Source organism: Podarcis raffonei, chromosome 7 (genome assembly GCF_027172205.1).
Source record: "Podarcis raffonei isolate rPodRaf1 chromosome 7, rPodRaf1.pri, whole genome shotgun sequence".
Classification (NCBI taxonomy): Eukaryota; Metazoa; Chordata; class Lepidosauria; order Squamata; family Lacertidae; genus Podarcis; species Podarcis raffonei.
The window spans coordinates 84,593,624-84,605,796 of NC_070608.1; the positions used below are offsets into that span (position 1 = coordinate 84,593,624).

A 12,173-nucleotide genomic window follows, 5' to 3' on the forward strand; every position below is an offset into this window, starting at 1 on the left:
CTTGTTATGATAATCAAGGCCTCCAAGGATGGGTGGCATAGTTAATCTGTTCTGAAGGAGGTGGTTGTTCTCCCCTGGAAAAGATGTTCCTCTCTTGATCCTCAAGGTATTAGAAACCAGAGTCTACATTTCCATTCTCTGCTCAAGGAGTTGAGCAGAGATTGCCAAGCAGTTTCTTGTGGGTCTGGATAAAACGCATTCTATTTATATGGATCAGTCCTGCTTTATCCTGAGGCTGGTCCTGAGTTTGTTATGGTTCCTCTGGTGCTTGGCCTGTGCTATGACAGGGACAGGGGGAAGATGATTGATTCCCTTATTGATTCCCTTGGATATTTCGGTGGCCTTTGATATTAGTGACCATGGCACTCTTCTGGAATTCCTGGAGAGCTGAAGGCTCGGATGCACTGTGCTCTGTTGGATGAGTTCCTGCCTGGCTGAGATGTTCTAGATAGAAGATAATATTGGGAAGCTATTCTTCTCTTTTGATTTTTGAGTTTATTTGTAACCTGTTTTGATAACAGTTGCTGAAAAGAGCTCTGTACATTGTCAAATGTATATCTCTTGCCCTCTGTAGAGCTGCTGATTGGTGGCCTGTAGGAAACTTTGGCTTCTTCTGTTAGTACAGTGGAAGAGTTTCTTGAGATGTTTTCTTCATGTGCTGCAATCGTTTGGCTCCCTACCTGCATGCTGCGTAAGGTGATGATGGGGAAGCTGAACCGCAGTAAAAGAAGGTGAATTTCTCTTTCCTACTGCCTTGTTTCAAGCAACTCTTTGCGGAAAGGTGCCTTCTAGCATCACTTTCATTTTAAACGTTATGTGTGGTGAGGAATGGGCACTTAAGTTAAGGTTGCCAGATTTTTTTCAATGAATCCGGGGACACTTTTCAACTTCAATGGATTTTGTATGGGGACTGATTTGTGTGGGATGTGAAACACAAGAACAGTCAAGTACAACATTCCTGGAGTGAACATGTTTACACATGGGGAGGAATGTTTGTCCAGCCAGCAGGTAAACTTCCTGTTTCCTTCTGGGCTGGGACAGACTTCCTCTGCATGTGACTAGAGGTGGGCGTGGCCTCACCTGTGCAGGTAATGACAAAAGCACAGGGCACGGCAGCCATCTCTCCTTTGACTACATGCATCGAAGAAGCAACATCAGTTTAGCCAAAGATGCTCTCTTGGCTTCTAGCTTCTAGCCAAGAGAAGACAAAGGGACTGTCTTCTTATGAGATAGTTTCTAGGTATATGTTACTTTTCTAAGCTAAGTCTGCCTTCTGGGATCCTATTGTGAACTGAACGATGTGTGAGTAAACCTTTTTATACTTTTATAGAAGACTGTTTCGTGTCTTATCTTTTATGACGGAATAAGGGGAAAATACCAGAACAGTTATTATAGAGGCTTTAGCGAGCCTGAGGAAACGCATCTGCTGCAAGTTTAAAAAGGGGAATGTTACTCTGCTAAATTGTGAACTTGTTAACACAGGTTGGAAAGGCTATAATCAAACAATATATCCTTTCCTGCATCCCTGAACATTCCCACAATTTGTAAATCCGGGGACTGTCCCCGGGAAACGGGGACGTCTGGTAATCTTAACTTAAGTCTTTCCCCCTGCCTACTATTCCCTGAACCAAATCCCCCCAGAATCCCACCCCCAATGGCTTTTCTGCTTGAAACATGCAGCAACAACGCTGCTAGCACATTGGCAAAGCTAAGCAGGGTCCGGTAAGGTTTCAAATTGGATGGGATCCCCTCATTGCGGGGTATTGGACTAGAGGACGCTCAGGATCCCATCCAACTCTATGATTCTGTGAATTTTCAGAGGACTACCCAGGAGATGAATGATGTGTCATAATTTGCAGCATTTGCCAGACTCCCCATAACATAAAGTTCTCTGGGTGGCTTAAAATGCTGGTATAAAGGAATATACCGTAAATACATTTGTAGTGTATGCACATTATTTCTTCCTCATTCTTTTCTCCCCTGCACACTCTCATGTTTCTACTTCTCTTTACAAAATGCAAAGTAGAGCAGATGTTGCATTTTAAACTTGTGCTTCCTTATTGACAAGTTGAAAACAACACAAGTTTATTTAGTTGGGTGCCATTTTGTATTGCTGTGACATTCCTAGTGCTCTTTATGGAACAACTTGTATTGATACGGACTTTCTGGTGTTTCAGGCAACCCAGATGATCCAGCCCATTTTCAATTAGACTAAACTAATTGTTGATATCAGAAATGAGTAAAGAGTCACAGCAGCATTGCTATAAATATAGCAGACCTGTGTCTTAACATCCCAAAGGTTGGGACTCAGGCAGCCGCATTCAGATCTCTACCTGTAAGTATATTATAATTCTGGAGGCTGATTTTCGCCCTGACAAATGTATTTGTATATCACGATGATATTCTTGCGCACTTTGAAATTGAAAAGAGTATTGACCCAGCAAAATATATTAAATTGTTGCATTTTGTATTGAAGAACAAGCATTTTGAACTGCATTAACACTAACTTTAGCAGTTCTTTGTATTGAATTATCTTACGAAAAGTAAAAGGTAGTGATGTTGCAATCCTTTTTTTGTTGTGGTTCTATAGAACTGTGTGTGTTATTTTGTATAGAATGGACGGGGGAGGCTAGACATCCAATTCTTGCATCTAACAAAATTTAAGGGAAGCTTAAGGATGCGAGTTTAATGTAGGAGAGGCTGAGGCAGTGCCAACAGGAACTGAGCAGGACGAACAAACTCATGTATTGCAGGTTTTTGATGGGATATTTACTGAGGCTATTTGCAGACGCCATCAGACAGAGGCACTGGTTGACACATTGGTGACCCCAACATTATTATCACTTAGATGGTTGGAGTGAGACTGACTCCAACCAGGTTTTCTGCCTCTAGTTCTCTTGCTCAGTAGTGCAAACCACAGAGTTTAGTGGCTATTAGTGTCAAATTATGAGAATGCTTCCTTAAAGAATAAGATAATGAGGTTAGCCTCTCATAAATGTATAGCATGGAGGTTATCAGTGAAGAAACTGCAAGTCAGGGGCTTAATTGCCATTTGCACAGAAAGTTGAGTGTGAAAATAACAGGGTGTCATTGGAGAGTTTGACTAACTGTTACAGCTGACAGGATACAATTACTTTGCAGCTCTTTTCTAACAATAAAAAAAAATGTGTTGCTTCAAGTGATTTTCTTTTCAGTATTGTATATTCATATTCTGCACTTGTCTGGAGGGGAAGATCTTAATCACAGGTTAAAAATCTGCTATTTTTCTCCCCTTCTTTACGGTAGAGTTTCAAAATCAGCTTTTTTGGTGTGTGAATTGCATGCAGACCCTCAAGCTAGAGGAGAGCTTGTAGGAGTTTGAGATCCTGTCAGGGAAGGAGCCTAATGCTTTATTAAAGAAAAGTACAGTGGTATCTCGGGTTACAGATGCTTCAGGTTACAGACGCTCCAGGTTACAGACTCAGCTAACCCAGAAATAGTACCTCGGGTTAAGAACTTTGCTTCAGGGTGAGAACAGAAATCACGCGGCAGCAGTGGGAGGCACCATTAGCTAAAGTGGTGCTTCAGGTTATGAACAGTTTCAGGTTAAGAACGGACCTCCAGAACGAATTAAGTTCTTAACCCGAGTACCGCTGTATAGCAGAAGCAGCCTGTCTAGTCCCCTTGCTCCGACAAACTCGGGACGGACACAGCAGTGCGCATCTCAGCAAGGAGATGTCTTGTCCTCATCCAGCCCAAAGTGTGTGCATTCTGTGTACAGTGAAGCAGTATACGTCACATTGTCCAAAGAGATGTGCACACAGGTGGCCAGTGCCCAAAACATTACCAATGGTTCCCCCTTTCTGGGTTCACAGCCCAATATTTCCAGACCCACAAGTGAACGGTACTTTCAAAGCAAACCAATTAGTGTACGTCCAAGCAAGTATACCAGCATATATGAGCTCATTGCTACAGCAACTACCAATTAATTTTGGGGTTATCTTGACGTCCATCATGGCGTAAGCCGTGCTTCTTGAACAGTTCACCTTTGGTTCTACACAGCTATCACTCCCCTCTTTTTTAAAAAGAAAATTCTATATACAGTGGTACCTCAGGTTAAGTACTTAATTCGTTCCGGAGGTCCGTTCTTAACCTGAAACTGTTCTTAACTTGAAGCACTACTTTAGCTAATGGGCCTCCTGCTGCCGCCGTGCCGCCGCAGCACGATTTCTGTTCTCATCCTGAAGCAAAGTTCTTAACCTGAGGTATTATTTCTGGGTTAGCAGAGTCTGTAACCTGAAGCGTATATAACCTGAAGTGTATGTAACCCGAGGTACCACTGTAATCAGACATTTTAGAAAGTGGAAGTCGAAAGTAATTTGTAACCATTTTAAATATCAATAGTAAAACTCAAATCTGTTGAATTGAGTATAGTTTTTACTTAATTGCCTTCATCTTTCTGCAATACAGAAAATGCCACCCATTCTATCTTCTATCTTAGAATTATGTAGATCTGCTTCTGATGATCTGATCTCGAAGTTTAAAAGCTGCTGATGGAGGTAGCAAGATTTACAATTGAACACATTATTGGATTATCTAAAAACCAGAGAATATGGGGCCTATATAATCCCGATTGCACTGTGGAATACATAAACTGGTAGCCACTTCAGATTTATATAGCTTTTTCCCCTTTCTTGACTGCATAGTTAGTATTGATCTGTTTTGTAAATTAGCCTGTTTGATGGCTTTCTTTCTTTCTTTCTTTCTTTCTTTCTTTCTTTCTTCCTTCCTTCCTTCCTTCCTTCCTTCCTTTCTTCCTTTCTTCCTTTCTTCCTTTCTCTTTTATGTATATCATTGATTTCTAGGCTGCTCATTGTAATTGCATAGCTGTGAAAAAGAAACCCGTTAAGGAGCAATTCCTAGGTTTAATACGTCTTGGATGTCCGTGTTGGAAATACTGAGCTATGTGGACTAATAATAATAATAATAATAATAATAATAATAATAATAATAATTTATTATTTGTACCCCGCCCATCTGGCTGGGTTTCCCCAGTCACTCTGAGCGGCTTCCACAGAGACCAAAAATACACTAAAATTTCACACATTAAAAACTTCCCTGAACAGGGCTGCCTTAAGATGTCTTCTGAATGTCAGGTAGTTGTTTATCGCTTTGACATCTGATGGGAGGGCGTTCCACAGGGCGGGCGCCACTACCGAGAAGGCCCTCTGCCTGGTTCCCTGTAGCTTTGCTTCTCGCAATGAGGGAACCCCATTGGTGCGATTGGGTGTTAGGCGGCTCCTTGTCTTGTTCTTGTGTTTAAGAGACTGACCTATGAACAGCAAATCACTAAGGGAGCCATCCTATGCACAATAAGCTGGTGTACAGCAAGCAGGCGATAGCTGAGTCGAGTGGAGTGCAAGCTTGAAGCCTTTCTGAGGACGAGGTTAATTGCTAAATCCTGGGGGGCAGAACGAATCCATTCCACTCCATTTCTGGCCATTTGCACTCCATTTGCACATTGCAAATGCCTGGTTCTTGCTTTCTTCCACTAAGCCTTTAGTAAGACTCCCCACTTTGCCTTCGCTTTCCCCTTGCCGGTAAGCCAATAAGGAACATTGCTGGGAAGGCACCAGACTGTGATTTTAAGAAAAGAGGGCAGGGTTTTCTGTTTTTCAGCTGCACTGAAGGGTTCTTGAAAACCCGGCATATATAAAAGGAGGCTGCTGGAAAGCGGCGCTCTGGTTGGCCTATTCGGCGTCCCAGAGGATTGCTTGAGTCACAGAAGAAAGGGGAGACCACAAACATTGCTTGCTATTCAAGAGGGAGATGCTGAGTTCTGCTTGAAGGCGCTGCTGTCGCATCATCTACTTATTTTCAGCTACAGTGAAGGAAGGCTGCAGGCTCTCCAAATAACCTGGATAGGTAATATTAATGCCTCGCTACCTCCATTTCCCATTTGCTTAGTTTTCCTCCAATCTGGCCCTTCTGTTATGAGAATCCTTCTGCTTTGCATGTAATATTTCCCCCTTCCTAGTCCGCTTGCAATCCCATAGCAAGCAGGGTCTTTAAAACTCTGCCTTATAATTCCTTATTAGGCGACTTTGTTGCTTTCCCAGTAACTAAGTAGATGGCATGCATGAATAAGCTTGTCAACACTGTTAACTTTCAAGATTTAAAGCTACTTTCGTTGTTTCTAATTCATTTTATATTGGCCATGTTATTACCTTGGATTTCGAACAGTTTAGTTCCTGGATATTTTGGCTCCCAAACGCCGCAAACTCGGAAGTGACTGTTCCGGTTTATGAACTATTTTTGGAAGCCAAACGTCCGCAGGGGCTTCCACGGCTTCTGATTGGCTGCAGGAGCTTCCTTCAGCCAAACAGAAGCCGCGCTTTGGTTTTCGAACATTTTGGAAGTTGAACGGACTTCTGGAACGGATTCCGTTCGACTTCCAAGGTATGACTGTATTTTGTGTTTATTTACAAATAAAAATATTAGAATTGCCGTTGCAGTGTGTGTTTTTGCTAGGCATAGACAGCATGTGCAGGAATTTTGGTCCAATCTCAGTTTTCCGAGGCAAAGCAAAGGGTGTCTAAGGCTCTGAGCCTATGCAGTCCTCTCTATTTGTGTGTCTCCAGTAAAGATCCCACGGATTGTATTGCTACTTGCTTCCCTACACGTGTAACACTCAAGTAGATGTGAATGCATGCATTCCTGCAAGGGCAAATCTGCTGATCAACAATACTAGGCTTCTTTGTTCTGTGTCAGCGCTAATTTGTTTAAAGGATGAGGTGTGGCTTTATAGAGTGAATTTGAAAATGTCAGTCTGTTCAAGAACAAATATCCAATTCTGGATCCACCGCCTCTCCCAAGGCGTTCCAGGCACTCATCCTGGGGCTGTGTTCCTTTGGAGAACTGAGGCATGGCAGAGGCTGTCGTAACTTTCAAAAATACAGTTTATTCACCTATTTGCACCTTCCGTCTTCATGGAGAGAGTCCAGATCTTACAGTGTGGCCATTCCAAGAGGGGATGTATTCCTCCCATAGCTGTCAAGTGTCCCTTATTTGAAGGGACAGTCTTATTCCAGGGCCATGTCCCGCTGCTGTCCCTTATTGATGGATGTCCCTTAAATGTCCCTTAAATGATGTCCCTTAAATTTCAAAGGAAGCAGCTCCTCTCCCTCCCTCCCTGCCGGCCAGGGAGGAGGGAGGCTCCAACTGTGTTGCTTGGCTGTGTTGCTCACCCAATAAGAAGTCTAAGAATGACTGGGGGGTGGAGCTTGCATGCCTTGTGTGTGGATAGTTAATGCAAGCTGAGGGGGGTTTTGAATGCTGGACGCCATTTTGTTGCACGTGCTGCTGCAAACTTTGCAGTGCAAAGCCAGGCCGGGGAGCCATCTTAAGTTGAGGCTGCATAGGCCTTGTGGTGCATGTGATTCAGATTCTATTCAGTTGAACCTCTGGTTACAAAGTTGGTTGGACAGTGTTCTCGGAGCTACCAGCATGAGTTTGACCAGACTGCAGGAGGACAGGAAGACTGGAGTGCCTGGAACAGGCGAGGCTGCAGGTCCCTTATTTTGGCTGCTGGTCCCTTATTTTCAAGGCTGCTGGTCCCTTATTTTCAAATCTGTAAGTTGACAGCTATGGTTCCCCCACAGCAGTGCAGCCACAGAGTCTGAGTCATCTCTCCCAGCCAGCCTTCAGCCAGCCTGCCCAAGATGGATCCCAGTCTCTCTTCCTCCTCCTTCTGCCCAGAACACTCTGCTACAAAACTCCCTTTTCTTGTCACCTCACACCCTGGCAACCTTCCGAACCCCCAGTCTCTCTGGGGGCAAGGGGGGGAGGACAGTTCTCTTGCGTTGCCAATGGCCCTCAGTTGCCCTCTATTGTTTCTTAATGGCCCTAGCTAGGCCAGGTGTTTTGCACAAGCTAGCCCAGGAATTCCTCTGCAGCTGGTATTTCTGCCTTCACATCCCAAATAATCAAAATCCTACAATTTATTAATTCCTAGGTTCTTTTTTGGGCGGGATCCCCCAAATATATAACAATTATCAAAGGCAACTGTTGGCACTTTGGATTTCACTGGCATTTCAAGCTGAAGAGTATTTTGGGAAAACTTGCTATGTTTCGGTATACATGAAAACATTAAACTATGCCTAGAATTAAAAAGTAAAACTAGTTTGTCATAGACATACTCTTCATTTGACGTAAGTGCTAACTGTAGTAAACTAAAAGGTGAAGGTTGATTTCCATCCTATATGATATTCTGTAACCATCTGTTTCTGAAAAACCAGCTTGTATCCTTTCCCATGTCTTTCTTTTTGCATTTTCTAACAAATATTCTTTATTTGCTACATTGAGAAGTCTTGGGAATTCTATGTGCTTTGTTTAGCGAGTGCTCTGAGTCTTTTCTCCTCAAAAGGGCCTTCTGTATTGCAACATGAATGGGAGCTGATACGGAGAACACCAGAAACTTTGGGATCTTCTGGAGAGATACATTAGATTACGCTTTTCTCATTGCTAAAGCTGGAATCAGCTCTCATAGTCTGAATCACCCTGCTACACCAGGTCTGTGGGGCACAGGTGAAATCCCCCTTACATTCTTCCAACTGTTTTGGATCCAGTGTGCATTTTATTCAGCCTCATGGATGTTGTTGTGAAACTTTTTGTTGGGGTAGAATGAGAGGAGAGGTCTACCAGGATGGGCTACAACTCATGTTGTGCTCCCGAATCATGTGAAAAATGTCATATGATTAAAGGGAACCATGTGATGAATGTTTCTAATGGTGAGCCACATATGTGGTGCTGCCATTGTGGCAAATAATAATAATCCTGGCAGCTTTCACAAAGCTCTAGAGTAAAGTAGAAAATGGTGCTGTGTCACAGCCATGAGACATGGAATACTTTTGACATTTCCCCAACTTTATATGTGAGTTTTAGTCCTTTCTAGCTGTGTCCTAGGAAAGCCACCAGTTGTGCATCTTTTCAATACATTGTTGTTGTTTAGTCGTTTAGTCATGTCCGACTCTTCGTGACCCCATGGACCAGAGCATGCCAGGCACTCCTGTCTTCCACTGTCTCCCGCAGTTTGGTCAGACTCATGTTCAAGAACACTGTCCAACCATCAAGAACACTGTCCAACCATCTCGTCCTCTGTCGTCCCCTTCTCCTTGTGCCCTCCATCTTTCCCAACATCAGGGTCTTTTCCAGGGAGTCTTCTCTTCTCATGAGGTGGCCAAAGTATTGGAGCCTCAGCTTCAGGATCCGTCATTCCAGTGAGCACTCAGGGCTGATTTCCTTCAGAATGGATAGGTCTGATCTTCTTGCAGTCCATGGGACTCTCAAGCGTCTCCTCCAGCACCATAAATCAAAAGCATCAATTCTTCAGCAATCAGCCTTCTTTATGGTCCAGCTCTCACTTCCATACATCACTACTGGGAAAACCATAGCTTTAACTATACGGACCTTTGTTGGCAAGGTGATGTCTCTGCTTTTTAAGATGCTGTCTAGGTTTGTCATCGCTTCCAATACATTAACGATATGTCAAAGTAATATTTGGTGCTTAAAAATCATGAGTTGGATCCAGCTAGTTGCATTTAGGCCCCATTGAAATCAATGTGAAAGTTAAGCTCCATTTGCTTCAGTGGGTTGCAGAGAAAGTAAGTCCACCTGAATGGGGCTTCCTGCCAGGTAAATGATGATGCATTGTGGTCCATGAAAGGTTAGGCCAGAACAAATTTGTTACTGTCTAAGGTGCCTCAGTGGTCTTTTTGTTTCAGCCTTAAATAGTTACTATGCTGTGTTTTCTTTTATGAATTAAACAAAACAAATGGTTTGCTTAGCTACCGAAGAAATGACTTTGTAATACAGTTGTACGTTGGGAGTCAAACGAAATCCATTCCAGAAGTCCGTTCGACTTCCGAAATGTTTGAAAATCAAAGCATGGCTTCCTGCAGCCAATCGGAAGTCCCCTCGGACATTCGGCTTCCAAAATTAGTTCACAAACCAGAACAGTCACTTTTGGGTTTGCGGCATTCAGGAACCAAAACGTTCAGGGACTAAGTTGTTCGAAAACCAAGGTACGACTGTAATGGTAAACTCAAGGGTGAGTTGTTAAATCTTGCATCAATTTGGGTGCTGCTGCACACAGTTTTGAAACACATTCTATTTGAGAGTTACCATTCTTTTCCATGTATAAGACTAGTTGTTGTTTTTTACTGAAAAATTATGTTTAAAATTGGCAGTCGTCTTATACATGGGTAGTAAAAGGTAAAGGTACAGGACCCCTGGAGAGTTAAGTCCAGTCAAAGGTGACTATGGGGTTGCGGCGCTCATCTTGCTTTCAGGTTGAGGGAGCTGGCGTTTGTCCACAGACAGCTTTCCGGGTCATGTGGCCAGCAGGACTAAACCGCTTCTGGCACAACAGGACACTGTGTCAGAAACCAGACCGCACAGAAATGCCTTTTACCTTCCTGTCGCAGTGGTACCTATTTATCTACTTGTGCTGGTGTGCTTTCGAACTTCCAGGTTGGCAGGAGCTGGGAATGAGCAATGGGGGATGTGGGGTTGGTGCTGCGAGCCAGAGATGCTGCGCAGCATGTTATTGGTGTCTGCAGCAAGGGGTGGTGTTGATTTATTAATTTTTAGTCCCCCAAAATAGGAGGCGTCTTATACATGGGGGGTTGTTATACACAGAAAAGTGCCGTATATCATATTTAATTGGCATAATGGTCAGTATGTTCTGACGGAACGGTGTAAATTACAGCCAGTGAATCACACCATGTTTCCCAACATTTCCTTGGTCGAAGATTAGGTTTGATCATGATAAGATGAAAGAGGAGACTTTGTGTAATATTTCTTTGTCTTTTCTTCTGGGCCCAATTTCATGTGGGCTTCACAAGTTTATCCGCTATGGAGTAGAAGTGGATTTATTTATCTGTAAGTGTGCAGCTTATGCAACCACTTGTGAATCTACGCCTGCTGTTGTTTTTTAGTGTGCAGCGTCTGTTTCGGAATAAGCCATTAGGTTACAGCGATCACTGGATCTGCTTGAGAACTTTTAATTAATATAACCATACTGCCACCTTGTGGTAATTGGGTAGAATTCAGTCTTTCTAATTAAGTCATACTGATACAGTTTTAATTCAGATCAATGAGTAAAAGGCAGTGGTTTTTTTAAAAAAAATATGTTTAGGGTTACTCTCATTTTCCTGCTCATATTGAAATACTGCCCCTCAATGAGGCCAAACTTAGATTCACAAAATGTTTAGGGGTATGCGTACCCCTGCGTCCCCCCAGAAAAAAGCACTGGTAAAAGGTAAAGGACCCCGGAAAAGTTAGGTCCAGGTTTCAGTTTTTATAAATAATATAATTATTTTGCAATATATGTAACAATTTTGGCACATGTGTAATTTTGCATTTTCATTTCTTTTTCTTCCCCCCTCAAGACCAGTATAAAGGAAGGATTACTTTTGAAGCAAACCAGCTCTTTTCAGCGATGGAAAAAACGTTACTTTAAGCTTCGGGGTCGCACCCTTTACTACGCCAAGGATTCAAAGGTAAAGATTCATTCTGGTAGAAATCAAAATGTCGTCTCTATAATACTAACTGTGTTTGGGTCTGGCGCTCTCTCTCTCTCTGCCTATTATGAAAACAGTTTTAAAAGTAGCTCCCCCTACTTTTGTAAAAATTAGTTGTGTTGCCTGCATAGGTTTCTTGTATTTTTCTAGCACATTTAAAAAATAAATTAGTAGTGGGTTTGATTTCTGCTTTCTGGGATGAAAATGTTAGGTAAGGGGCAGGAACGTCTGGTTTGCAGGCCTAGCGAGGACCATGAGGCCATATTGGCCAAGCTGTGCTGACTGGATTTACTCTTCGTGTCACATATGACATCAGCTCTGGGGCAGGTAAAGTCCAGACCTGACCAAAGAGGGATTTGCAGGCAATACCAATTGGGTGACAAGCAGGGCTTGCATAGCCTTTTGCATTTGAAACCTGGACTGTCGGGGTTTTAAAGCACAGCTCAGGGCTCTCTGCCAGTACTCCTTGCTGCCTGCAAAGGGGCTGGAAGAAGTGGCTTGGGTTCAAGAGAATAGGAGGAAGTATTTGAATCTCAGAATATTATAATAATAATAATAATAATAATAATAATTATTATTATTATTATTATTATTATTATTATTATTATTATT

General features: G+C 42.8%; 1 protein-coding gene across 1 annotated transcript in view; it reads left to right on the forward strand.

Moving 5' to 3' along the window:
- Window positions 1-12,173, forward strand: part of DGKH (diacylglycerol kinase eta) — a 99,617-nt gene that overhangs the window by 25,773 nt on the left and 61,671 nt on the right. The window contains exon 2 of the mRNA XM_053397258.1: window positions 11,430-11,540. Coding sequence (XP_053253233.1) covers window positions 11,430-11,540 — 111 coding nt within the window. The remainder of the gene's footprint in view (window positions 1-11,429; window positions 11,541-12,173) is intronic.